Source organism: Hoplias malabaricus, chromosome 1 (genome assembly GCF_029633855.1).
Source record: "Hoplias malabaricus isolate fHopMal1 chromosome 1, fHopMal1.hap1, whole genome shotgun sequence".
NCBI lineage: Eukaryota > Metazoa > Chordata > Actinopteri > Characiformes > Erythrinidae > Hoplias > Hoplias malabaricus.
The window spans coordinates 4,540,048-4,567,810 of NC_089800.1; the positions used below are offsets into that span (position 1 = coordinate 4,540,048).

General features: G+C 45.5%; 1 protein-coding gene and 2 long non-coding RNA genes across 3 annotated transcripts in view; 2 read left to right on the top strand and 1 right to left on the bottom strand.

Moving 5' to 3' along the window:
* LOC136666439 (uncharacterized) overlaps window positions 1-16,509 on the top strand; it is a 59,723-nt gene extending 43,214 nt beyond the window's left edge. The window contains exon 7 of the long non-coding RNA XR_010795364.1: window positions 16,139-16,509. This is a non-coding gene — a long non-coding RNA (uncharacterized lncRNA). The remainder of the gene's footprint in view (window positions 1-16,138) is intronic.
* On the top strand, window positions 10,165-10,990 carry LOC136666446 (uncharacterized). Its single transcript, XR_010795367.1, has 3 exons — window positions 10,165-10,389; window positions 10,509-10,658; window positions 10,903-10,990. It is a non-coding gene; the product is annotated as an uncharacterized lncRNA (long non-coding RNA).
* Window positions 10,771-27,763, bottom strand: part of LOC136666428 (inactive phospholipase C-like protein 2) — a 54,661-nt gene continuing 37,668 nt past the window's right edge. Inside the window, exons 4-6 of the mRNA XM_066644608.1 lie at window positions 25,217-25,292; window positions 16,221-16,330; window positions 10,771-12,387 (exon numbers count right to left, since the gene is read on the bottom strand). Coding sequence (XP_066500705.1) covers window positions 12,181-12,387; window positions 16,221-16,330; window positions 25,217-25,292 — 393 coding nt within the window. The 3' untranslated portion in view covers window positions 10,771-12,180. The remainder of the gene's footprint in view (window positions 12,388-16,220; window positions 16,331-25,216; window positions 25,293-27,763) is intronic.

Here is a 27,763-nt window from a genome sequence, read left to right on the forward strand (position 1 = left end):
CACAGTCCTGGTTCCTAATGAAACAGCTGTGACCTGATTTGGTTTATACCCCACAGCAGCAAGAATTCTCTCCCTGTCTGAACAGCCTTATTCAGAACTGCCATTTTCAACTCCTGTTCCTTTAAACGATTAAGAGCTACTCGCTGTTCGGTCCGACCCCGAGTGCACAGCAGTGAGGAACGAGCAGCAGAAGCTTTGGTTTATAGCCGTTTTCGCTCAGCACTGTTTCTCCTCCGTTTTTTTTATTCAGTGCCCTTGTTCCCTCATCTTTGCCCTCTCACGTAAACGTGGGTCCAGCGCTGTGATTGGACAGACGAGGGGGCGGGGCTATTCTAACGTCTCTGCACTTGACCTCAGAAGCGGAGCAGAATCATAAGGGCACGTTTTTGTCCCCTGTTTTCTGACAGGAGGTCACATGACTGTAAACAATTTGGCAAAACTATGGTAAGAACCTCTGAGGTTTTATGAGGTGTGTAACATTGGTTTCTGCTGAAACAATGCAATTTCAGTGTAAAACACACACTAACCTATTTCTGCTTTTCTTCTGACCTCATTTTCCCCAAATGTAGTCAGAGTTTAACCCAGACTTGTTAGGTTTAAAGGGGATATATTATGCAAAACTCACTTTTTCTATTTCCACTTGGGTCTCTACTGCTCCTATAAACTCTCCAAGTGCAAAAAACCCCATTCAGTTGAAAGATTTTGGCGTCAGGGATCATATGCTTCTACGAGGCCGTTTGGATGGCTCCCTTATTGTGATGTCACAATAAGGAAATTTGCATAGAACTGCCCTGACACCACCCCTCACCTGCGTAAACATGGGATGGGGGGCGTGGCCAACAACAGATTACTTGCATAAAAGTGATAGAGCCCTTAAACCTTTTGTTTACACTTTCGATATTAATAAAGCTAACGGAAACCAAGCTAACCAAATCTAACAAAGACTAGACTCAGTAATACCAGCATCTTGAAGCTTAAGTGTTTGTACATAGTTTCAGGTCAGTAGTACACAAACCCACATTAGCACAGCGCAAAATGTCGGTGCTGGGGAAGTTGTGCAAATGTGATTATTCACCAAACTATTTCTTTTATATCACCATGAAAAAAAAAAACAACACTAGCTCAGAATGACTCTGCGGAAACAAGCCGCTAGCCGTGAGTCTCGGGAACCTGAGAGCCCTTTTCCTCCGAATAAATCCTTACGCCGCTGACCTTCCTCGTGGGAAGTGTTTCAGAGCTGTAGGCAAACAGAGGTGTGAATCAGCACAGAATGAAGCCCGATGGATAAGGTAGGAAATGATGCGGTGATCCAGTCAATGGATCTCTGCAATGTTGGAAAACTTTTGTGTGGATTTGATGGCAGCCACAAGATCATTTCTGGGCTGGGCACCGACGATTGTGGAGCCACTCCAGAGGTGTAGAATGGAGCCCAATGCCGGGTGGGGGCTTTTTACCCCCTGTAGCCAAATCTTGGCATGAATATAGACCATAAGCTCATCTGCAGCTGCTCCAGAACATCACATTTAATTTGATGCTGTTCTGTTTAGAATTTAGTGATTTGTAAAGTGAATTCACTCCTCCTACAGGACGTCTACAGGAGTTGGAGGTATAGTGTAAGCTAAAGGTAAATGAAAGACAAGCAAAGTAGTGTTTTTCTTTCTCTAAATGCTAATTGTTGGCTATTTTCCATAAACATATCATCACTTGAATATAAAAGGCCTGTAGGGGTAATCAAACATTGGCCACATCAGTATCTCTGGAGATATTTGGCCCAACATTGTGCTGCGTATTGCACCAGCTGTTTGAGCAACCCCTGTAATATCCTTCCTCATTCAAACGGCAGCTTTAACTGAGCAAAAAAAACTCTCGCCACTACTTTTTATTTCCTGAAACATGTGATGTGTGTCACTGCTGGACTGAGAATAGTCCACCGACCAAAGATTTCAACCAGCTTGTGCCCGCTGATGAAAGACTAGAGGACGACCGACGCTAACTGGGCTATGTCTAACCGAGTGGACAGTGAGCGGACACGGCGTTTACAAACTCTAGCAGCACTGCTGTGTCTGATCCACTTGTACCAGTACAACACACACTGACTCCACCATCACCACGTCGATGTCCCCGCAGCGCTGAGAATGACCCACCACCCAAAACATACCTGCTCTGACCACTGATGTACAGTGTGAAGTGGGGAGAAGAAAGTATTGACCAGAATGTGCTCCTGTGTGCTCTGTGGAGCTGAGAGAATGGACAGCGAGTGTAGAAACAAGTCCCTCCGTACGCTCCGGCACACAACTACAGATGCAGGGACTACATTTGGGGCACTGGGAGGGATTACTGCATAAATCTGGTGCACCTAAAGCCAGAGGTGCTTCCACAACGTCGAATTAAACCCGTAGACGACGCGTCCCACTTGACGGATGTTGCCCCAGAACGCTGGCAGTAGCGAGTCCAGGCTTGAGTATTGTTAAGGGCTGTGTTTAAAGAGGCAGCATTACCCCGTTTTGGATGTAAACAGAGCTCTGTTGTGCTGCTGTGGAAATATCTGGGCCGGGTTTCAGACAAAGCTCGACTGCGGCCCAGAGCCAAAAACAGAGCCTCAGTGTTCGCAGACATCGAACAAGTGCTCTTTGTGTGCAATTGACTCAGAAAGACTCTTAGTGTGGTTTAGGCTTTAAAGACCCTTTATAAGAGTAACTTAAGAGCCACCACACCACCCTTCCTCGCCCCCCTAAACCCCCCAGGCCCATGACTGTATGCAGCTTTCGGAAAAAGAAATGGCCTCGGCGCCAGCCTTGAGCTGAAGGTTGTTCATCATTGATCAAGCCGTAATTTACGTAACAATGCTGGATCGTTATGACCTGGATGTTGGAGACTCTACTAAACCCATGCTTTAAACATGGACGCCCCCATGTGGGGGGACCCACTCCATGTCGTTGTATACTGGTCCCTTCAGAAGTGAGAGAGATTACGACGCTGTGAGCCGCCCAGATCTGTTTGCTTACGTTAGCACAGAATGCTAATTATTATACAATGGTTATTGGGGTGGGTAACTTTTTCACCAGGACGTAAAGGGAAGCCATTCATTCATTATCTGTAACCCTTATCCAGTTCAGGGTCGCGGTGGGTCCAGAGCCTACCTGGAACCACTGGGCGCAAGGCGGGAACACACCCTGGAGGGGGCACCAGTCCTTCACAGGGCAACACACACACTCACACATTCACTCGTAAAGGGAAACCAGTGCAGCGCAAAACTGGTTAGAGATGTCTGAGGTCATACTACTGTTTTCTTCCAGACATTAATATGGGAGACTATTGCCATATTCGTCATTAATGTTAAGGATATGTGTTTCTGCCGTTCCCAATTTTTCCCAGGTATTTTTACCTCATGTTAGGCAGGGTCCAAGTCTTAGAGTGGTCAAACCCCCCCCCCCCCCAATCCCCGGTGTATTTCCATCCATGCGTTAGAAGAGTGTGGTCAGATCGAGTCTGACATGTGGCTAGTTCTGTTGTCCCTCTGATTCGTGGATTGATCACATTTGTAGCTAAACTTAGCTTCACTCGTACTTCACACAGTGCAGCAGAGGTGTGAGAATGTGCTGCAGTCGGTTCGCTTGAATCCACCTGTCTGAAGATTCTGGACCATGCCCGGCCCGGTCCGACTCGCAGCTGAAGAGAAAGACATCGTTATTTCTGAGGAGTGGTGAGAAAATAGAGAGGGATGTCATTTCAGCTTTTTTTAGAGTCGTTTTTTACGAGGACAACTTCAAAACCACTGAAAATGCTTGTTGTTGTAATGCCCTTTTTTAAATGACATAGTTGTCTGCCGCACACCTTCGTAACTGCCGTCCAACACGGCTCCATCATGAAAACCAAAGCTATCAGATTTCTGGTGAAGATCAAAAGCTAGTTTCTCCTGAGGAAGTGTAGAAGCGATCTGGGAAACCCACAGTGTACATTTGATGAAGCAATATACATTTCTCAGTGAAGGAGGCCTCTCTCAATCTTCAAATGTGGTTTCATGTCTGCTGTTCAAAACCTCAGCATGGATTTGGTTGCCTTTAGCTGACGGAGATTGTTTGTGGTGATTCTTTCACCGTTACATCATCCTTGTGAAGCAGGCATCACCCTTGACTGACACACACACATGGTTCAGAACACCCCCCCCCCTCCCGTGTAATGTCTCTGATAACACTCTCTGACCATTTCGGCTGGACACACTTCATAAGTGTGTGTCGGAGGACTCTGTAATCCCCTGTCGGGCATGTTTTTTCTTGAGTATACATCGTGGTACTCAGAGCAAATCAAGTGAGGGTTTATTCCAGGCCTCGTGGGCCACTGTACTGCTCAGGAACAACTGAGCGCAGTTAGGAGCTCTTCAAATGGACTCATAAGGAACAAGAGAAGGATTAGGTTTTAAGGTGGTATTACTATGTCATATGCCCCCCCCCCCTCCCTTCTAGGATTGGTCTGTGGAGCAGAAGAACTGTGTTCTCGGGAGTGGTGCAGCTCCATATAGTACCTTCGAGATGACCTCCAACATCAGCACCAGATCTCACAGATGTTCTCATAGCGCCATCAGATCCTCACAGAGCTGTTCTGATATCAACTCTAAAGCCTTTCCACAAGAGTAGGAGCTCTCTATCCAAGTGTAGAAGCTTGGGCTAGGATTGGACAATAATTCAGTATCGATACTATCACGATATAAAATGTTTCAATAACAATATGACTTTTAAACACGTTTTCAGTGTCTAGGCAGTTTCTCTGTGGCTTTTATGGTGTTTAAATCGATATTGAAATTGACTTACGAGTTTATTTCGTTCGTAACTCAATTTGCTCGTAAATCAAATTAAATTTCCTGATTAAAATGAATTGAAATGCTATTAATCGGTTCCAGACCCCCAAAACAACACCATTTTTAAATAATAAAATATATTTTATAAATAACAAATGTAATATATATATATATATACGTAGTAAAAGAGAACGTAAAGAAATAAACTGGTTCTATTAAGTGTAATTACCTTGAAGATCAGACGAAGATGCTGGCGGAGGTTGGGGGAGTTTTTCTTTTCGTGCTCTTATCACTTAACTTACTCGCTACACATTTAATGCTACAAAAAACAGTGATACGACAGATGCACGGCAAGATAAACAAGTGAACTGAACGCTCACTAGGCCACCTAGTGGCGGGTGGCGTAAGCTCGCTCGCTCGCGCCTAACTCAGATCTCGGCTCGCATCGTAAAGCAAAAATATCGACCGAGCGACGGCTCGTATCTCGGAAAATTCGTAAGTTGATTCACTTGTAAGTCGAGGTTTCACTGAATATTATTTCGACCGAAATTTAGAAATATATCGTGATATCAGTTTTGGTTGTATCGTCCAGCCCTATTTCGGCCGAACCGCTTTCTTTATTAAACATCTTTGAGGATTATAGACTGAGGATATCGTGTTGCCCACAGGCCAGATGTCCAGAATAATCCGGGCTGTTGGGGTCATTTGAAGTTTAAAAGTGATCATTTCTGTAGAATATTTCCCTGGACAGCTTTCTTTTCCAACACACAATTGGAAAAGAAAAGACACAATTTTGTTTTCACAGTCCTTTAAACACTTTACGTACGTGAGCCGGGAGACAGTGATTTGCGCCACGTTAAGTGTCTTATTAAGTGTCCCGCTTAAGCAGGACATCTGTTACGTTTGAGGAAAGCCAGAGTTTGTTAGAGTGGGCTATAGGCGTCTGGTCGTTTTCTCTTGGACAGTCTTGAGGCGAGGCAGCTGGAGCGTGAGTGGCTTTTAGACGGCTATGAAGCAGAGAAATAGGCCCCCATTAGTGTGTATAGAGGTGGTTAGCAGGCTGTTTGTATCTCTTCCCCCGAGAGGCTTGCGTTACTGTCCTGGTCATGATCCCAAGCCTCGGCTCCTCGGGCGAGCGTCCCACTTCTCTTAAGTGGACCTTGAGGCTCCACCCACCTCCTTGCAACAAAGGCCATCGGAGAGTGAGAGGGGTGACTCAGGGAGGTCAGTTAAGTGCTTAGCTGAGCGTGAAAACATTCCTCTGTGGTTTATATTAAAAAAAAAGAACATAAGGCACTGTATTAAAGGAGTCATATTTTCCTTCTTTTCCACAAGTGAACACGGTTCTGGTTTTAATGAAACAACTGTGCCCTTCTTTGGTCAAAACACCACAAGGAACAAACCCCAAAGCTGTGTAAAAATGGCCACTTCCAGCACCTGTTCCTTTAAATGATAATGAGCCACTCCCTGTTCACCCTGACCCCGAGTGCACAGTGGTTTTATTTCTCGCCATCGAGTCTGTTCTGCCGTTTTAACTCGCCTTTGTGCGCTCACATAAATGCGGGTTCATCGCTGTGATTGGACACAGTCAGACGAGGGGGCGGAGCCAGTCTCGAGTGTCTGTACTTGACATCAGAAGCGGAGCAGAATCAGAACGGCTCGTTTTATCCCATGTTTCCTGTAATAGGCAGCCCGCAGAAAACTCACAGGGACCTTTGTTTTACAGTGTGCGGGTTGGTGGACAAAATGATGTGTATGTGCACTGAAAAGGGGATTTTATTACAAGAAATAACAGGTGAAACAAGCAAAATAATCTAGTGGAATACAACAATTTGACTCTATAAAATCCAAACCATGTCTAGAAATAAGAATAATAATTTTTACAACCATCTCATCGTGAGAGAATTTAGACGTAGTTGGAATTCTTGATATTTCTGCTTAATAAGACATCATTCGGCACGCTGCAGTGACTCCTCTTCAATCAGAGCAGGCAGAAGAAGGCCCTGCCCACCAATGGTAATAATGGAGAGTCAACGCCGACCGGCCTCAAGGGGCTTGCGTGGGGCTCCCCACAAAGACTCGAAACAGTGGTCTTGCTGTAAAAAGACGGTTAGTGGAATTTAAAGGTTGATTGGCTCGAGGCCTGGGTCTGTGACGGGGATCAAAGCCATCAGCCACGAAATCAAAGGCCAAGTGCCGACCAGCCGTGCCAGGCCCTGCCTCCGCCGGCGCTCTGATTTGGACTCGGCGCAGAGATGGAATTGCGGTGCTTTTATGAAAGAGCGCCGTCTGAACTCGGAGGCCATTCGGCTGAATAACGGCTGCCGCGGATGAAAATGGAGCCATTGTGCGGCGCTGATCAAGTCTGTCTGCCTTGGCTCGGCTTATTGAGGCCGGATTGGGAGTTTAAGTGCCTTGGCTCCGCTGCTGAAGCTGTACATCAGAGAGAGCACAATACACACCACAGACGGCACAGGGACCACCTTCTCCCTTCTGATAGCTTCATCAGTTTCCAATAGGAGAGACTCAGTGTTTCTGTTATGAATTAATAACAGCTAAGTTTAAAGTAAAGAGGTCAGCGATGATCAGATTATGGACAGTTCTGGGTCTCAATTAGACATCCGTGACCTACCTTCCTCAAAATACCACAAGGACCAAACCCCACAGCAGCATTCTCTACCCTGTCTAAACAGCCCAGCTTTCAGCACCTGCTCCTTTAAACGATAATGAGCCACTTCCTGTTCACCTCGACACTTCACTGCGGAGTGTAGCTGTAAATTAGCCAAATCCACACACAAGGACGTGTAGCATAATTTTACTTGAATCTGGATTGAGGCTGTTCTACCCACCGCTATTATTCAGGCTAGAGTTGTCACAGAATTGGAGAGGATTTGTCCTTTTGCCATGTTCTCCTGCTATTGCTCCGATAACGGGAACGGGACCGGAGCCATCTCTATAAACACATGCAGAAACCGGGAAAGGCAAATAAACAGAATGAGGCACAAAACAAGCTGATATATTCATCGTCATAAGCTCGTCTCATGCCAGCACCTACACACTCACAGCTAGGTTTGCACAAGCACACACACACACACACACATGTGTAAACCCAGACTCCTCCGTCTGGCAGAGTTACAAACTGGCACTGCTTGTGTTTGGATAAGATTTCATGTTGTCATCAATTGTCGGATGGTTCTGTTAACGTTCCCCTCACTCAGCAGTCGTGATCCAAGGCAGGATCCAGAGCTCTGTCTGCTTCGCTAATGTAGTCCACTCTAAACTAACTCTGACAAGTAGCCGACCGCGCAGCCTCCTCACCGCTGTTTTTACGGCCTCGCGCTCTTCCTTTGTGCTAACATTTACAAAACCATCCGTCACAGAGGAACCAAAAGCTGTCACATATCAAACCTCTGGATCTGTGTTCTCGTGTTCTCTTTATTTTCGGTCCGGTGAATATGTCGCTGATCGAGAGCAGTGTTGGGGAATGGCGCTGTTAATGTAAATTTAATTAAAAGAGCAGTCTAATATCGACAGCGAGCGAATTCCAAATGCCTCCTCCCACCTTTAATCCACACATACTCGTTACCTGTTCCGGAGAGAAGACCTCAATCTCTAATCACACACCCTGGTCATTTTATGGTTTAATAAATATATTACAAGGCGGTAGCAGCAGGTAGTGTCGCAGTCACACAGCTCCAGGGACCTGGAGGTTGTGGGTTCGATTCCCGCTCTGGGTGACTGTCGGTGAGGAGTGTGGTGTGTTCTCTCTGTGTCTGCGTGGGTTTCCTCCGGGTGACTGTCTGTTAGGAGTGTGGTGTATTCTCCCTGTGTCTGCATGGGTTTCCTCCGGGTGACTGTCTGTGAGGAGTGTGGTGTGTTCTCCCTGTGTCTGTGTGGGTTTCCTCCGGGTGACTGTCTGTGAGGACTGTGGTGTGTTCTCCCTGTGTCTGCGTGGGTTTCCTCCGGGTGACTGTCTGTGAGGAGTGTGGTGTGTTCTCCCTGTGTCTGTGTGGGTTTCCTCCGGGTGACTGTCTGTGAGGACTGTGGTGTGTTCTCCCTGTGTCTGCGTGGGTTTCCTCCGGGTGACTGTCTGTTAGGAGGGTGGTGTGTTCTCCCTGTGTCCGTGTGGGTTTCCTCCGGGTGACTGTCTGTTAGGAGGGTGGTGTGTTCTCCCTGTGTCTGCATGGGACATGCATTCCCGCGACCCTGAACTGGATAAGCGCTTACAGATAATGAATGAATGAATGAATGAATATATTACAAATGGCTTCTTTTAAGATGCTCTAAAAATGTACCAATGTTTCAAAAGTGGTTAACAGTAACACTTAGCAGTCACTCTTATCCCGAGTGATAAACAGAACTACACAGTAGGGGACTAGTTAGCTTCCTAGCTGATGTAATGTAAATGTGAAGGCTAACTAATAGCACTGTCTACAACAAAATAATTTAAAGTAGTAGTTGAACAGGTCCCACTTGGCAGTCCTCTCTGTCATTTTACTATTAGTTCCCCTGTGTTTTTATTGTAGCCCCTCTTTAAAAAAAATAGCACGATTTTACCACACCACGGCAGGTTTCCAAATCTGCCACAAGCTTTGCTAAATGACCTTATGCTAACTGCTGCTTTTCATGTTTTTAATGTACTCATTCCTTAAAATATTTTGTTAAATAACTGCCGTAACTGAGTACATAAGTGTGTCATTCAATATTTACACATTTCCGTCCTCAGGCTTTTACCCACTGGTGTTTGGTAACTCTCCTGCGATCAATAGCAAGGCTTTCAGTCTGTCACTATTACACCAACCACTGAAAGACTTGCCTTGGTTCTGTGAGGGTTCAGATCCACAGCCTTGTCTCTCTCTCACTCTGCCGAGAGCGATCTGTTGAGCAGCGTCACTTGAGCCACTCGCTGCTTCCATTATTTACAGAGGCAGTTATGCAGGTTCACGGGTTTGTGCCAAATGTGATTCATTTAATTGCCTTGAGGTAAATCTCAGGTAGAAAGAGTGTGTGTGTGTGTGTTTATACTAGTAATCTATCACATTGTGGGGACTTGTCTTCCTTGTGGGGACCATCAGCTGGTGGTGATGTTTTAAGCTTAGGGTTAAGCAAGTAATAATTAAGGGAAAGTTAATGCCAAGCGTCTACAGTTCCCAGACTGTGTGTGGGGTCTAGATATTTGTCACGTTGTGGGGACCAAAATCTATATACACTCACATTGTGGGTCCTTGATACTGTGAGGATAAAAATCATGTCGCTATGCATTGTGAGGTGAAGATGCGTTAAGGTCAAGGTTAGATTAGTAGTAGTTATGGTTAGAGTGAGGGTACGTCTCCACGAAATGAATGGAAGTCTACGTAATGTCCCCTGAAACCATGGAGACAAGGCTCTGTGTGTTTGTGTGTGACGTTCCTGTACTTACTTTACACCTAAGAGACAAAATGTTGACAAGAAGGCAGTGATTTCTGGATATTTCTCTTTCAAACAGCGGATTCCCTCTGCTCTGGGATTTAAAGGTGGAGGAAGGTGGAATTGGACGCCCTCACCATATTTACCCCTTTACATCACATTGCTATGGAAACGAGTTGCACTGCTCAGTAAGTACCTCCACGTTTACTGTCCTCTGTGAATGTGTGTCCACTCGGTCCGAGGATGTGTTTGTTAAACCGTTTGAGGGAACAGTGTTGTGTGTGTGTGTGTGTGTGTAACCTGCCAGAAAGCTGAAATCCCTGCCTCAAGAAGGGTTTTACTGTCTTTGGTTCTTGCCCTGACAACTGCACTGGACCGGCACCGCTCTCTATTTCTCTCAGTGGTGGGTGGATTGTGAAGTTCAAGCTGCTTTCAAAAGGACATCTAAAAACACATGGTAAAGAGAATGTATTTGACATAGTTTTTATTTCAGAGCTTTTGGAATTTTAACGAATCTATCCCCGCCCCCGCCCCCACACTCTCGGCCCTCCCCTCCCCCAGCATCCCCCTTTTCCCCAAAACTCGTATAAATGCTTCACTACGCTTAAAAAGACACAAACTGTTACAGCACTGAAATGTATGAAACAACATGATTTCCTGCCCTTTTTTTTGTTTGTTTTTTGTTTTTTTAAAATGTCCAGGAACTGTAAAATCTGACGGAAGTGGTTTAGCTAGGTCCAACAGTAGATCGGCATGATGAGACGACCAATGGGATGAGCCGGAGACGAATACTAATCAGCTACAAGCGATGGATTGGCAGGTTGGCACTGGGCAGGCTTAGCTTTTCACGAATCAGGCAGAGGACTCCCATTCTCTCTCTGACAAAACCCTCCCACCCCCAGTCGACAAAACCATTAGCAACGAGGCACTATCATGTTTAACAGTATCCATAAATAGATTACTTTTTTCTTTTTTTGTGTGTTTTTTCTTGTTTTGTTTTTTTTTAAACCCAGGAATGGGTTAGAAGCACAACCGTGTCCTTTCAAATACCCAGGAGCTTCTTCTTCATCTCATTCAAGGTACAGTTTGCTGCTGGTTGTTTTCGAAAGGTACGTTATCTTCCATCTAACGACCCGCGAGAGGCTTACATTCACTCCACGTAGAAAATAAAACGTACAAAACAACAACGAATAAAATAATAACACCTCTGGCACGAGATAGAGACAGGTCCTCTCTGCCCACACTTCACACAAATAAAATAATAACTCTTTAAAACAGCCGTTCTTTTTTCTTAATAAAATAAATCTAATCCGTTAAAATGGAGCATGTAGCAAAAATGTAACAGATCTCCATATATATATTTATATAAGTTATTTATGTTACGTATGTACACGCCCCCTCGGACGCAACACAAATTAGGTCGTTACTGTAAACCGCTCGTTTGTTCGCTCTCTGTTTCTGACTAATCTTTCTTGGCTCCAGTTTCAGGTTTTTGAAAACCACATTTTTTTTCTTTTTCTTTTTTTGTGCTTATCGTAGGCAGTCATGGAGTGAGGCTCCTTAAGTGCACATCTTTAGGACAACGCTGCACTCAATCATGTCGTTGTCCTGTCAACAGTAACACAGCAATTCACAGGCCCCAGGGACAATGTTTTGAGGGTTCGAGGACAGACCTTGTGTAGGACAGCATGGGTTCATTGTTGGGATTTTAGACTCAAAAGTTGAGGCACTTTGCCCCCAAGGTACGAAAACACACAGACATGTGTGAGCATGGTCCTGGCGGAGTATAAGGCCATTGCTGCTGTATTACAGTGCCTCTGTCTTCTTTAAACCCTTCAAAACCTGCCTTTGGGCCACGTACAGCTCGACCGCTAAGGGCTCGGCCCCTTTCAAACCGAGGCGGGCCTCAGGAGGGAGCCACGGGTATCTGGGTTCAGGGATTTGCTTTCAGGGCTTTCTTAGAAGGACGGGAAAGGCTTTCAGTTCTCCTCCTCCTCGTCGCTGAGGTCCAACTCTCCCATGGCCTTCTCGGGGATGGCCTCCAGGCTGCGGCGGGGTTTGGAGTCTGAGCCCAAGGAAGCGGCGGAGCAGCCCTTGGCCAGGTTGCAGGTGAGAGCCGCGTAATGTATCTGCTTCAGATTCTCCAGCACCTCGGCTCGGGCGTGCTTCACCAGGTCCGCCTGACCCTGAGGAGGAAAAGTACAGCAGAATCTCGATTACACAGTGGAATATCAGAACTGATTGTTGTTGTTCAAATGTTCAAACACTAGCAATTTCTTAGTATTGTATATTTGACTGTATTCTGATACCCAATGCCGTTTCTGTCAAAAAGAAAAATAGAAATCTCACCATTTCCTATAAAATTCATATTCAATAAAGGAAGGTGGTGCCAGAGGTTTGTAATGTAACACCAGGGAGCCCCAGGGTTCAGGGTCCTGTGCACAACCCTCTTCTCTGGTCACTGCCAGTGAGGAGTGTAGAATGTTCTCCCTGTGTCTGCATGGGTTTCCTCCGGGTGACTGTCTGTGAGGAGTGTAGAATGTTCTCCCTGTGTTTGCGTGGGTTTCCTCCAGGGTAATGTCTGTGAGGAGTGTGGTGTGTTCTCCCTGTGTCTGCGTGGGTTTCCTCCGAGTGACTGTCTGTGAGGAGTGTGGTGTGTTCTCCCTGTGTCTGCGTGGGTTTCCTCCGAGTGACTGTCTGTGAGGAGTGTGGTGTGTTCTCTCTGTGTCTGCGTGGGTTTCCTCCGGGTGACTGTCTGTGAGGAGTGTGGTGTGTTCTCCCTGTGTCTGCGTGGGTTTCCTCCGGGTGACTGTCTGTGAGGAGTGTAGAATGTTCTTTCTGTGTTTGCGTGGGTTTCCTCCAGGGTAATGTCTGTGAGGAGTGTGGTGTGTTCTCCCTGTGTCTGCGTGGGTTTCCTCCGAGTGACTGTCTGTGAGGAGTGTGGTGTGTTCTCCCTGTGTCTGCGTGGGTTTCCTCCGAGTGACTGTCTGTGAGGAGTGTGGTGTGTTCTCCCTGTGTCTGCGTGGGTTTCCTCCGGGTGACTGTCTGTGAGGAGTGTAGAATGTTCTCCCTGTGTTTGCGTGGGTTTCCTCCAGGGTAATGTCTGTGAGGAGTGTGGTGTGTTCTCCCTGTGTCTGCGTGGGTTTCCTCCGAGTGACTGTCTGTGAGGAGTGTGGTGTGTTCTCTCTGTGTCTGCGTGGGTTTCCTCCGGGTGACTGTCTGTGAGGAGTGTGGTGTGTTCTCCCTGTGTCTGCGTGGGTTTCCTCCGAGTGACTGTCTGTGAGGAGTGTGGTGTGTTCTCTCTGTGTCTGCGTGGGTTTCCTCTGGGTGACTGTCTGTGAGGAGTGTGGTGTGTTCTCCCTGTGTCTGCGTGGGTTTCCTCCGGGTGACTGTCTGTGAGGAGTGTGGTGTGTTCTCTCTGTGTCTGCGTGGGTTTCCTCCGGGTGACTGTCTGTGAGGAGTGTGGTGTGTTCTCTCTGTGTCTGCGTGGGTTTCCACCGGGTGACTGTCTGTGAGGAGTGTGGTGTGTTCTCTCTGTGTCTGCGTGGGTTTCCACCGGGTGACTGTCTGTGAGGAGTGTGGTGTGTTCTCTGTGTCTGCGTGGGTTTCCTCCGGGTGACTGTCTGTGAGGAGTGTGGTGTGTTCTCCCTGTGTCTGTGTGGGTTTCCGCCAGATGCTGTGCTTTCCTCCCACAGACCAAACACGTTTTTAATTGGATTGGCTGTGTGTGAGAATGGTTGTGTGATTTCGGGTAGGATGGGAGCAACCTTGCCCCTGAACAAGATGAATTTGATACAGGAGGTGATTGAGTGAATTTATTAATCAGAATCAGGATATTCAACTCGGCTTTTCTCCTCAATTTTTGTCATTCTCCGTTCTTTCCCACTGTCCACATCTCAACTCATCACCAGACGCCCCAGAGCTGAGAGAGTGGAGACCTGCACTAGTTTCCTCTGAGTTCTATTTCATGAGTCAGTGGCAATATGTTTTCAAAGGGACCCGAGTCAAACAGGCAGGGAATGTTTATTAGAAAACCGAGCACTGTGGCGTCTTCACTCGGTGCTGAGATTAAATTTCCCTTCTTCAGTAATAACACGTAGAAAAACAATCATGAATGTCATTATTTAAAGTGTTTCATTATGACATCGGAGAGCATGGGGACAGTGATACCTCCTGTATCTTCCTCTGAGGGAATATCGTCTAGAGCAGGGTCTAATTAAAATTCATTAAGGTTCTGTTAAAGAAAATGATCTCAAGCCAAGGGCGGGAACGTAACGTATAACTTTGTAGAAGCCTTGTAGTTATGTCAAATCAAATTACACCTTCATATAAGATTTATAAATCATTACAAATAACAAATACTTGAAATAATGTCCTTTTCTCATTTCATGTAACAGATACAATAAAAAAAAAAAATTTAACGTCCCTAATGACTTGTCTTACAGTTGCGGTTGAAGTTGCTGCTTTTCCAAAACCCGCAGTCTGATTGGCTCTTATTGCTAAAGGGCGGGACTTAGGATGGCGTTTTATATATTTATTTATATTTGAACTTTAAGTTCAGCTTAAAGAGAATATTTCAACTGGTAATCATTCCCTTATTTTTAACATTTCTGGTTTTACCTCACAAAAAGCCGAAAGAGCTTGGGCTATTTTATTACTGGCCCGAGGACAGCGGCGTCTAGAGCCCCGCCCTGTGTGTGTCACTCATTCGTGATGTTCAGAAACACAGGTGATTAGTCTCTGAGTTTCCTGGAGCTCTAAACCTGAAGCGTAATGACTACAAGAGTCACACCACTTAAAACAAACAAACACACTGTTCAAAATTAAACAGCTTTACTAGATTACCAGGTCCTGCTATGGCCGCCTATCCATGACCCATGATCTATAGGTAACCTGAGTACGAACATATGTTTTACTTGTTTTATTCAATGCAGAAAGGCTCCAAATCTTGTGTTCAAACTATTTTTTAAAAACCTCCTCCAGTTATTGATATTTTAGTTCTTAAACAACTTACAGTAGTTATAGCGCTAATGTAGGCAGCAGTGTAAAGGGTTAACAGATGCTCATATATATACACCTTGGAGTTTCGGACACTGGGTCACCATCGTTTAAAGACGACAGATGGCCACCTTATGCTCCTCATTGATGAGCTGAAGCCGCTCAGATTGACTCTACAGAGCTGAGCGAGTTCTCCGACGCGAACCCCGCTAATCCTCCACACTTCCACTCAGGCTACCCCTGTTCTCTCATTAATTATGGAGTCTGGCAAAGCATCTCGCCAGGATAAACAACAGCAATGACCTCGGGGGGAAACCATCAAGGCACAATGTGTTAATCAAAGGGCACTTTTAGCACACAGCATAATCTCTAACACATGCAAATGTGATTTTTGTTAAGAGCGGTTTTAAATAAAAGGCCTGTCAGGTTTTAGACGGAAATCATACCAGGGCAGGCATTTCGGCCCTCTGTAGTTAAACGAACCCAATCTCCAGGGTCAGCTGCTGCCCACTCATTGTCCGTCACTACTGTGAGCGATTTTGAAGCTAGAGAAATGATAGATGTGCAAGGTGAAGGTGGTGTAATTTGCCTTCAGGAGAGTGCTATAGTTATTTCATCATGAAATCAATCATCATATACACCAGAGTCAGCTGTGTTTCTCCAGTTAGACCATGGCAGGTATCTGCGTACTCCAAGCTATTTTATCAGAAGCAGGTTATTCATGTGGACTTTCTAGGTGTATAATTACAGACTGTAGTCCGTCATAGTCCACTGCTGTAAGTAGATATTATTTGTAAATGTAAATAAACTGGAGCAACAGATGACGGTAATGACTGTAAACCCAGTCCGGCTACATTTCTGCCAAAAGATCCATGTAATTACAGTGTAAACAGATCTATTTGTATTGTCTAAACCATGAGATCTGGTTTCTGTCACCAGCAAAGTGAAGGAATTCCCCGTCTGTCTAAAGAGAAATAAACACAACTCTGAGACAGACAGAGAGTGGAGACGCTGTGTTCACCTTGAGAATGGTGATGTTCCACGTGAAGCTCTCCACCGACTTGTGCAGCTTTCTGCCCTTGAGACCCTCCTTCGTCGCCATGTCATGGAGATTCTCATGGAACTCCATCGCTGAAACACAAAGCACAGAGGACACAAACATCACCACGTCATCTCCAAACTAAACCAAGCAACTTTTCACGTCCCAAACCTGGTGGGTTTATACCATCTTAACTGTGAGTATAGTGACCCCAGGCTCGTATGTGCCTTCAGTTCATTGCTCTCAGTTTTAAATTACGTTTCAAAATATGTTCCAAAATGTGTTCAACTGTGATGTCATATTTCTTTGTTTTTGTATCTTTGCAGCTTTTGTGGCTTGAATAATGCTCATATCTATATCTGAATTTATATTTTATAAGAATTTATCATTTTAACCAATATGAATAAATTTATCGTGGTGTAAATGTTGGTCATAATCGTTCAGCCCCATTTCATTCATTGTCTGTAACCCTTATCCAGTTCAGGGTCGCGGTGTGTCCAGAGCCACCTCCTCACAGACAGTCACCCAGAGGAAACCCACGCAGACACAGGGAGAACACACCACACTCCTCACAGACAGTCACCCAGAGGAAACCCACGCAGACACAGGGAGAACACACCACACTCCTCACAGACAGTCACCCGGAGGAAACCCATGCAGACACAGGGAGAACACACCACACTCCTCACAGACAGTCACCCGGAGGAAACCCACACGGACACAGGGAGAACACACCACACTCCTCACAGAGAGTCACCCGGAGGAAACCCACGCGGACACAGGGAGAACACACCATACTCCTCACAGACAGTCACCCGGAGGAAACCCATGCGGACACAGGGAGAACATACCACACTCCTCACAGACAGTCACCTGGAGGAAACCCACGCGGACACAGGGAGAACACACTACACTCCTCACAGACAGTCACCCGGAGGAAACCCACGCAGACACAGAGAGAACACACCACACTCCTCACAGACAGTCACCCGGAGCGGGAATCGAACCCAGCCCCATTTCATTTCATTAAACGGTAATAAAAGCCGGATTGCGAGGCACGTACTACATTTTATCCCTTGGAAAATGTGTGAGCCAAAATAACTGGTTTATTATATATTTATAAAATAAAAGCCCACAACTAACTGCACAAAGAGCAAAACAAACAAATCCAGAAGTGAAAGTCGGCTCGGGAAAACGAAAGCAGCCCTGTCAGACTAAGATTTTAAATAGCCAAGGCATGACAAGTGTGTGCCTCGGAGGGGGTTCAGGGAACACCTTGCCGTAGCGTTGGAGGAAGGACGGAGGGGCCTCGCTGTTTAGACTCCAAGTCAAGGCACCTGCTTGTGCCTGATGTGTCAGCTACCTCCTGGAGAGCCCGGGGGCCCAAAGAAAGAGAGTAAACGAGAGCGACGGGACTAGTGTCTGATAGAGAGGGGAAAAAAGCAAGGGAGTACAAGAGCAAAAGAATAGGGGGGAGAGGGAAAAAAAGAATGGTGGGGGCCTTTGAGCGTGGGCACAGTAGACAGACATGGAGTCCTTTCAGACGGCATTAACATCAAGGCCCGCAAAAGAGAAGGGATTTGTCACCCGAGGAGATTTCCACTCTTTTTTTGCTTTTTCCTTTTTTGCTCTCCTCTCTTCTCCAGCCGTTTCTGCTCGAGTGAAGGAAGGGCTCAGAGAGAAAGCGTCTCAGATCCATCAGCTCGTTCTGGCAGGCCGTGTGATCCCGTCAAACCGTACAACTTCCACTTTTCTTCCTCCGTGTGGGGGAAATAAACAGCCCTTAGCCGCCAGGACATCCCCCTGACCCCCTTCCGTAACCACACCAAAGGTAAAAAAAAAAAAGCTCATTGATCTCTGCATTAGCCTCCAGTCGATAGATGTTGATGACTGACTGATGAGGTCATGCAGTGACCTGGAGGACCAGCAGGGGGAGTTTTACACATGGACTATGTCTTGTTTGAGCAATACTTGGGGGCATAGGAATGAAGACAAATGTAACTATTTTCCATGAAAATCCATAAAATTGATGATGGTAAATTTAAATACACATCCCAGCCATAACATTATGACTATCTCCTGGAATCTACACGCACTGTCTATTCTCTCAGCTCCACTGACCGTACAGGAGCACTTGGTAGTTCTGTAACTACAGCCCGTAGTCCATCAGTCGCTCTGCATCGTTAGCCCCTTTTCACCGTATTCTCCAATGGTCAGGACCCCATAGGCCCACCACAGGACAGGGACTATGATCCAGCAGCCAAAGTCATTCGCCATTTGTAACGACAGTTGAGTCTACGGGTGTGTTCACAATGGTTAGGGTTGTTTAGATTATAGTGAACTCTGATGCGGTTTGTCTGAAGTAGGGACATGAAAAGACCAAAGTGTCCAAACACCGTACAAACCACCACAATTTCAGCTTTGGTTTGTGGAAAAACAAAAGCATTTCTGGGAGTGTTTTGACCTGTGAATATGGTTCATCATCGCTACAGGAGTGAGTCAGTACTTCCAGAACACAACGTTGGGGCTTCACGCTTAAGCGTGTCTGACACCGATATAAAACGCTTGACGTACACCCATAAGACCACGCTGATTAAATTCTATTATATGTTAAAGCCGCGAGTTTTATGAAAGCAGTAAGCTGTCTGACGATGTTAGAGACTGCAACCCGCCTCGTGTCACGTGAAGCCGCAAGGTAACTTGAGTTTTCTCACGGATTGTTGCTCTGGAACATCAGACTGATAAAAATAAGAGCTATAAAAAACCCATGAGCTCAGCTAAGCCTGAGTACAGCATGGTTTCGAGGGCTCTCTGCGCTTGAACGGTTTTCTTAAACGCGTGTAGGCGGTACAGCCCACATCAGCTGTGTGATTGGTGTTTAAGTAGGCATGGCCCAAAATTAGGAACACTCGGTTTACAGCAAGCGGTGAGAGCCTTGGCAAAATACATCGGGCATTGGAAAGTTCTTCACACTGCAGATGTTTACTGGGTCCCCACTAGAGAAGGATTAACCTATTTACAAAGATTCCCTAGGACTTTCAGTCTAATTGTTTAGATGTACGAGCCTGCGTTGGCCTCAGAAGGTGTCTGGACGTGTGTGTGTGTGTGTGTGGATGCTCACATTTCTTTTTATCTTTCGAGATGAAGACATTATCACAGACAGCAAACGTATCAGTTAATGAGTGTACTGATTGTTTTTTTAAGGTCTGTTAACCCCTCTGGTGGGTTCTATTTTGTGTGTGTGTGTAAGTAAGAAAGAAGAGGTGCTGCTGGATTTAATAACGCATGACTGGGCTGAGGATTGCGGCTAGCAGCAGCACATGCACAGATCCGTGTGCTACTCATGGCTGGAGTTGCCTAGCAACGTACTGTAGGGTGAGGGTGGGAAAATCCAGGCTACCGTTCCAGCGTTTAAGCCCACCATCGCATGCTTGGAGATAAACCAAACAGCAACACGCAGACCCCCAGACCCCCACAGCGCATACACGGCCCGTCAAAAATATGGGGACTCTATCTACTATCTTTAGACATATTTATTTATTTATTTTCCAATCTCTCTCAGTTCCTTAGACTTAAACAGCATGAACAAGCTTGTCCTCTGCGTTTAACCCACCTCAACCCATATTGCACACACACACACACACACACACACTAGTGCAATAGAGGCAGTGAGTTTGCATACACACTCGACTGAGGCGAGCGAGGAGCTGCTAGGGTTTAGTCGTGGACTGAGAGGGCAGACAGCACGACCAGCGGGAACACTGGGGACTTCTCTAAACACTAGGCCACACCTGCCCCCCGGACATGGAGCTCTGCAAAAGCAGAGCCTTCAAAAACATGTAAAACTCATCAACCTCAGAAGCTGTCTTTGTTACTGTGACTTTCAGACCAAAATATGTAAATTACCTCTGTTCTAATTGGCTCCTAACGATTGTTGAGCTGAAAAAACTCATCACTGCTGTCGGCTGGATGGCTGCGTTCTATGAAAATGGTTGTGACTACGGGCAAAGAAGCGCAAACCGAACTAGTGCCCGGTATCAGAGGTCCGGTAGTAGAGCTCATTCCGGACCTTGACTATTGGAGCAATCATACTGTGCTGAGGAGTCTGGGTCACGGCTCTTACTGGTTCCAGCCAAGTGTGAGCCAACTCTAAAAGTAAGTGTGTAAGCTTCGAAGCGTCTATCACCAGAGTCGAAGCCCGGCATTACGTCCTGTCCGTGTCAGTCTGATTGCTCTGTAATTACCCAGAACACAACTTCTACTTACGTAAGCACTAGGTTTGCTCTTGTGTTCTGCTCGTCCGACAGCGAATAAAACTCATCACGGTGACGGCAGGGGAGGCAGACACATGTTTACTCAGAAATGCTTGATTAAAAACAAATATTTGACAGCCCATACGTTTGTATCTGTGCTAAGAATTGTGGGCAGCTCCTTGCATTATTTTAAAAGCCATCAGGCCCATCTTTGTTTTAGTTCATTCATGAAGCAACATGTGAATCTGTGTTTGGCATTTCACTTCAGCCAAAGGGCATTGGGAAGAATCATCGGAGCCTGGAATAATACAGCATTGACCCCAGGAAAAACAACCGATGTGGCATTCGTTGAATTGCTACGATTACGTAACGTCCCCTTCTTGAACACTGTGAACATATTTAGTTCAAAGTTATTCACGAAGCCAACACTACGCCCCTGGGACGGAGTCAACAGACACTGGATCAAAGAGTCCTCACGGCAGTAGATGAACATTTTTAGGGAATGCTCAGCTAACACCAGTTTTGGCTGGAACCTCTCAGACCCGCCGTTTGTGTCGATGGGCTTTGCTCCGTCCTGATTTAAGACAAATGTCTTTTTCACGGCACTGGCTTCATGCTTGATGCACACTTCATCTAACACTAACAAACATGCAGATTTCCAGCTCACTGATCCCACCATCTGCAATTTAACCCCTTACACTACAGGATTATTATTATTATTCTGTTATTCCGTTATAATTTAATGAACATGTTCCCATCCTTTTCCGCACACTGAACACAGTTCTGGGTTTTAATTAAATGTCTGGTATCTGCTTTGGTCAAAACACCACAAGGATCAACCCCACAGCAGCATTCTCCCACTGTCTAAACAGCCCTGTTCAGATACTGAGCCACTCGCTGTTCACCCCGACCCCGAGTGCACAGCAGTGAGGACCAGAAGCTCTGGATTTTAGCCGTTTTCGCTCAGTTATCTTTTTTCTTCATTCTTGTTGTTGAATGAGTATTTCTTCACTTTCACTGTGTCTGTTGTGCTCAGTTTAACCTTGTCTAGTCATCCCTTTACCCTGGATGATTAAACACTTTTTAACCAACAGTATTCATCAAACAGTTCTTTGTCAGTAATAGCGTTATTCATTTACGGTACATTTCACCCAACACTCAATACATTTCATCCAGTGGATGAAGCGCACACTTGAACATAGTCAATCCAGTACATAGTTAGGAAACTGAGAAAAGGGTTTGGGGCCTACAGTCCAGTTCCTTAGGGTTTACGCCGTTTTAGGATTCACAGACTATGCATGAAACCAAAGGCCATATATCTTTGATGATTTTTTGAGGACCACCGTAATTCTCACCGAACCAAATGTCTGTGTGATGATGTTAAATATTAAAAGGAGAAAACTGTGTATGTTGATACTTCAGAAACCTATTTTCTGGCTGAGGAGTTTTTTTTTTAATATATATGGGGTATTCAGGACTGTGCTGGAGTTTTCCTGTGGGTTCTGTCGGGAAATAGAGTTAGCATTGACCCACTTTCTGTTCTCACAGTCCCTTTTGACGCCCACATGCTAACGGATACCCAACGGAGTGACGTGGCCACTGATCTGATACGATAGGTATTAATTAACGTGATTCGGTTTGTTGTCTGCGACATCATACTTAGCGACGATGGGGATATCTGTCGAGGAGACGTAATGCGAATGGAAAGGGAGTCATTTGTTTGCATTTTACTACTGTCATATTATTGGAGATGGCACAATCAAAGGCAAAGTGTGTGTGTGTATGATTTAGATGGATTTAGACACTTGATGTGCCACAACAATAGTAAGTGAATAATTAATGTGGCCACAACTGCAGCTCCATAAACGCTGAGGTGTGGAAACAGAAGACACAGTTTTTATTATTATTATTATTTCCATCAGTGGCAGTGTTAAATTCTAGTGAGAATAGCATAATTAAACCGAGGAAAAGAGAAGCAGTCGCTTCAGTGACACGTGCATTTATCAGAGAGGTTAAAGGCCCCTGCTTCGACTGCGTTTCATTAACTTCCTGTCGTCTAATCTAAGGAATCAAATCTAACAAACAAAGGAACAGAAAACGGCACTCGTCTTATTGGTGGCATCTATCATCTGGATTGATCTGGATTTTAAGGAAACGGTGTGCGGTTTTTGTGTTAAAGCTGGTGTAAGGGAGGGATAATCACTCTTTGAAGGGTCAGTAAATAGATTCTGACAATTTCCATCAGCAGAGATCAATGAGCACCATCGCCTGCCCATCGCATTGATCGACTTTTAATCACCGTAACTTAGCAACAGTACCACAGGCAGGTTTATGTTACTGCTCAGGGAACAACGTTTAAAAAAAAAAAAAAAAACAAAAAAAAAAACACACGTTATAGACATGTACAAATAAAGATAAAGGTTCAGGCTGATGATGGCCCCCTGGATGATGAGAGAGAATCACCCAGAGCAGGAGTGTGTGTTCTGTTCATATAAGCAGAAAACATAGGAGGCCATTATGATCATTTGCTGCTTTTTTAGTTAGGGTTGGGGTTTAAAATACAATAAATAAATATAATATTATAAAATAAAATAAAACAAGTAATGATCTGATTGTTTTATACAAAGCTTGCAGTTGTTTACATTTTCCCCTCTGGGGAAAACTCATTCATTCATTATCTGTAAGCGTTTATCCAGTTCAGGGTCGCGGTGGGTCCAGAGCCTACCCTGGAATCACTGGGCACAATTCGGGAACACACACTGTAGAGGGCGCCAGTCCTTCACAGGGCAACACAGACACTCACACCTATGGATGCTTTTGAGTCGCCAATCCACCTACCAACGTGTGTTTTTCGACCGTGGAAGGAAACCGGAGCACCCGGAGGAAACCCACACAGACACAGGGAGAACACACCACACTCCTCACAGACAGTCACCCAGAGGAAACCCACGCAGACACAGGGATAACACACCACACTCCTCACAGACAGTCACCCCGGAGGAAACCCACGCAGACACAAGGAGAACACACCACACTCCTCACACACAGTCACCCGGAGGAAACCCACGCAGACACAGGGAGAACACACCACACTCCTCACAGACAGTCACCCGGAGGAAACCCACGCAGACACAGGGAGAACACACCACACTCCTCACAGACAGTCACCCGTAGGAAACCCACGCAGACACAGAGAGAACACACCACACTCCTCACAGACAGTCACCCGGAGGAAACCCACGCAGACACAGGGAAAACACACCACGCTCCTCACAGACAGTCACCCTGAGGAAACCCACACAGACACGGGGAGAACACACCACACTCCTCACAGTCAGTCACCCGGAGCGGGGCTCAAACCTAGACCCTGGAGCTGTGTGACAGCCCAGGTTCAGTTTATCGCGTATTCATTTCTCTTTTCCCCTTCTTGTTCCCAAAATTAAACTGTGCATAAACCATCAGTCGACATGTTGGTGTCTAGTTTGTAACATTTAACTCTTGTCTTAAAGAGCTTCCTTTTCTAAGACCTTAACTTTAAATACATTGCTCTAGCTAATCGAGGGCGTTCCAGGGGCATGTTTCCACTTTGAGGTTGTAGTACCACAGTCAAATCTCTCAAGGCAGAGTGACAGAAGTGGAAATTCACTGTAGGCTCTAGAGTGACTCCAGAGCGAGCAGCTTGACAACAGCTGAAACCCTGGCTTGTCCCTGGTCCATCATCTGAAGCTTTAAGAGGAAGAAATAAAAGCAGCTGAAAGCATAGGAGAAAAGCAAATATATTCGAGGGGCTATAAAATGGACTTTAAAACTATACAAGCGCTTAATAACACTGCCTTTCTTCTGCTTTCGCTCCCTTTCATCTGTGGCCCGACACGCCTCCGACTTGCAGCTGCTGGACTCGCTGAGGTCGTGGGTCTTTCATAGCGCTCTACCAGCGCAATAGACGTTTACCCCTTCCCAACCTCTTTAATCAGAGAACAGAGAGGCCGATAGCATTCAGAACTTCCGCCTGCAGTGTTTCAAAGCGGAACACCTCACAGGTGAAGAGAAAAGGCTTGTGGAGCAAGGCCTTATGCAACAAACCAAGTGGTGGCATAATTAGTTTGTTCTCTTTTATTATCTGAGATTATGTGTGTGTGTGTGTGTGTGTGTGTGATTGCTAAGTTCTGAAGGCGCTGAGATTGAGGTGATCTGGGAAATATCCCACATGGATATTTCCATGTCACTCTCTCCATCCCTCTCACACACTCTTAAGGCTGTGTTCGTATCTACTGCGGCTGAGGGCGTGACACCACTCCATAAATGAAACAACGCACCATTCCATGGGTGACACAAACGCAGAAACCATGTTTGTGTGTGTTCACTGACATGAATGGGTTAAATCTGGAGGAAACATTACGTTGTACAGTAACAATAAAGGCACATTAACCACCTCATAAAAGAAAGCTGGAAGAGAGAAAGAGGGAGAGAAATGCAAGAGGGACAAGAAAAAAAAGTGAGGAGAAATGGGGAAGTGTGAGAAGAGAGGGGGAAAATGGAGCGAGAAAAACGTTTACGACACGTACGATCAGTGTTTACACTGGGCTCTTGTTTCCTTTGTTTCTGATTTCCTTGTTATTTTCCTTCTATGCGGTCGCCAGGGACAGTGTCGGGACTCGGCGCTCAGCCGAACCCGCGTCCACAGCAGGTATGGACCAACTTTTACCCTCTGTTCTCAACACTCACCTGCTTTCTGGACTTGGAGGATTCTTTCGGAAACACCGTCCGAGTTTTCCAGCAGCACCTTGCACGTCTGGATCATCTGAACAAACAAAAACAAAGAAAAGAACTGTATTAGTTTACGTGACGCGCACACAATCACAACAAACAACAACAAGCTAACTACCCTTTCAGGGAATAATACGGAGAAACATCTCTCCTGTTCTGTTAGCTACGGTACACCACTGTGTAAATGTTAGCATTTGAACGCATCGCTGTGGGTCTGAAAGCATTAGAAGCTTTTAAGAATTTATACTGTGAATATCCCTTCCCCATTACAGTTTCAATACATCACGTCGGCTCTAAAACCATTAAAAGGGATCCTGTGGTGTGTTCTCCCTGTGTCTGCGTGGGTTTCCTCCTGGTGACTGTCTGTGAGGAGTGTGGTGTGTTCTCCCTGTGTCTGCGTGGGTTTCCTCCGGGCGACTGTCTGTGAGGAGTGTGGTGTGTTCTCCCTGTGTCTGTGTGGGTTTCCTCCGAGTGACTGTCTGTGAGGAGTGTGGTGTGTTCTCCCTGTGTCGCGGTGGGTTTCCTCCGGGTGCTCTGGTTTCCTTCCACGGTCAAAAAAGACACGTTGGTAGGTGGATTGGTGACTCAAAAAAACCATAGGTGTGAGTGTGTGAAGGACCCAGGATCCCAGATGACAGTTTTGGGAAACTCAGGAAAGCATTATAAAAATAATAATAAATAGTATATTCAGTAGTATATCCTTCGGATCTTCATTTTTAAATTTTCAGAATATATTTTCATTCAATTTTCATACCTTTTTTGCCTCAGTCAGTTGGGATACATAAAAGAGGGAACTGTTCGCTGGCAGTGTTTTTAAGTGTGATGTTCTTTGTAAAACATTGTAAGACATTTGTAGATGTTTGTGTTTGTTTGTGAAATGACCCTCACTCCCGTCATTTGTTATCGGAGCCGCAGCGATGCAAGACAAATTTCAGAGGAATCCAACAATAAAGTGTAGCTTATTTTGCTTAAAATCTACTACATACAGCAGCCTATGACCAAATACAGTGGAACCTCTACTAACAAACGCTTGTACTAACAAACTTTCCAAGATACGAACCGGGCATTTATATATTTTTTGCCTTCAACAACGAACGAAGGTTGGTGTTTACAGGAAGTAGGTGGTGCTGCCCCCTTCTAAAACTGAACATTTAAAGGTGAGGAAAAATAACCAAAAAATACACATAGCAGTACAGTGTTAGCAGATGACGTTTTGATGGCATCAGCTTTGTAGCTCCAGTGTACAACCAAAGAAAAGGCCTTCAGACACCGAACATAAGTTGGCTGATTGTGGGTAAATGGAAATCTGAAGCGTTGCCTCAACAGCACAAAGACAATGGTTGGCCGGCTGTGTGCTGCTCTCTGTACCTTGCCTATGGTTTTGGGTTTGGCGCTAAGTGCTAGTAGGAGCCACATTCACAGTGTTATAAAGATAAGTGGTAATAGCGCAGAGTGGGGTCCAGCGTGGTGTGCTTCTATGGACAGCAATCGTAGCGGGAGAGAAAGCGTGAGGGGGAGAACTACACAGCGGATGTGCGCCTTTGTTTAAAGGGCACCCACGCCCTGCTAATGACCTGAGCAGCTCTGAACATTCAATACCGAGAAGCCATCAAGTGTGACGCGCTCTATAACTAACACAGACACGGAGCATCACAGCCCAGTGCCGCCGGCCTGCTGTCCTCAGCTGCCCCTCAACAGCAACATACAGCACTGCTGGGCTCCTCTAAAAGAGCCCCACTTCCTGCTGACACTGTCATCCAAACAAGAGAAGTCCTGATTATTTATTTATTTTAGTCACTTTGAGATTAAAGTATTTTTTTAATATGTGAGCCCTGGCTAACAAAGCAGCGCACAGCAACCAGTAAAATACCAGCAAAGACCCGCTCTCACACACAAAACAAACAAGTACTTAAATTAATAATCAGTAGAATTTTTGATTAGGTCATTTTTAAGTAGACAGTGGTAATGTAATGAATCTATTGTAGATGACTAATGTCTGCCAAAGGGTAAAGCTTTGTTGGGTCATTAATTCCACCGATGCTGGGTCAGTTTTACCCCGTGTGTGCTCTGTTACACACTCGCCCTGCATTGGGTTATGGAACTGACTCCATATTGAGGTGGTATTACCAAACTAATCAGATGTAAAAACACATACTAAAAAGTCACAGCATGAAATCTGTTTATACAACTTTTAATCACAAACTGGTTTTGAAAAGCACATAAATGAGCCGTCAATGAGTCACAAATCAGTTTTGTTTCACTGTGTTCTACTAATCCGAAGTGCCTCCCAAAATAAAAGACTCCTACATGTTTTAAACAGTGATAGGAAACACAGAAAGTGCCACTTTTATGATTAATACGTTTCATTGAGGCCATTGTAAACATGCAAGCTCCTTCTGACTGCAGAATTAAATATATTTAGAATCTATGAAAGGATGCTGAACGGATCTTGACTGCACTGTTTTAGGCTTTTCAGCCTGTACCTAGCATGCTGTCATTGCTGCT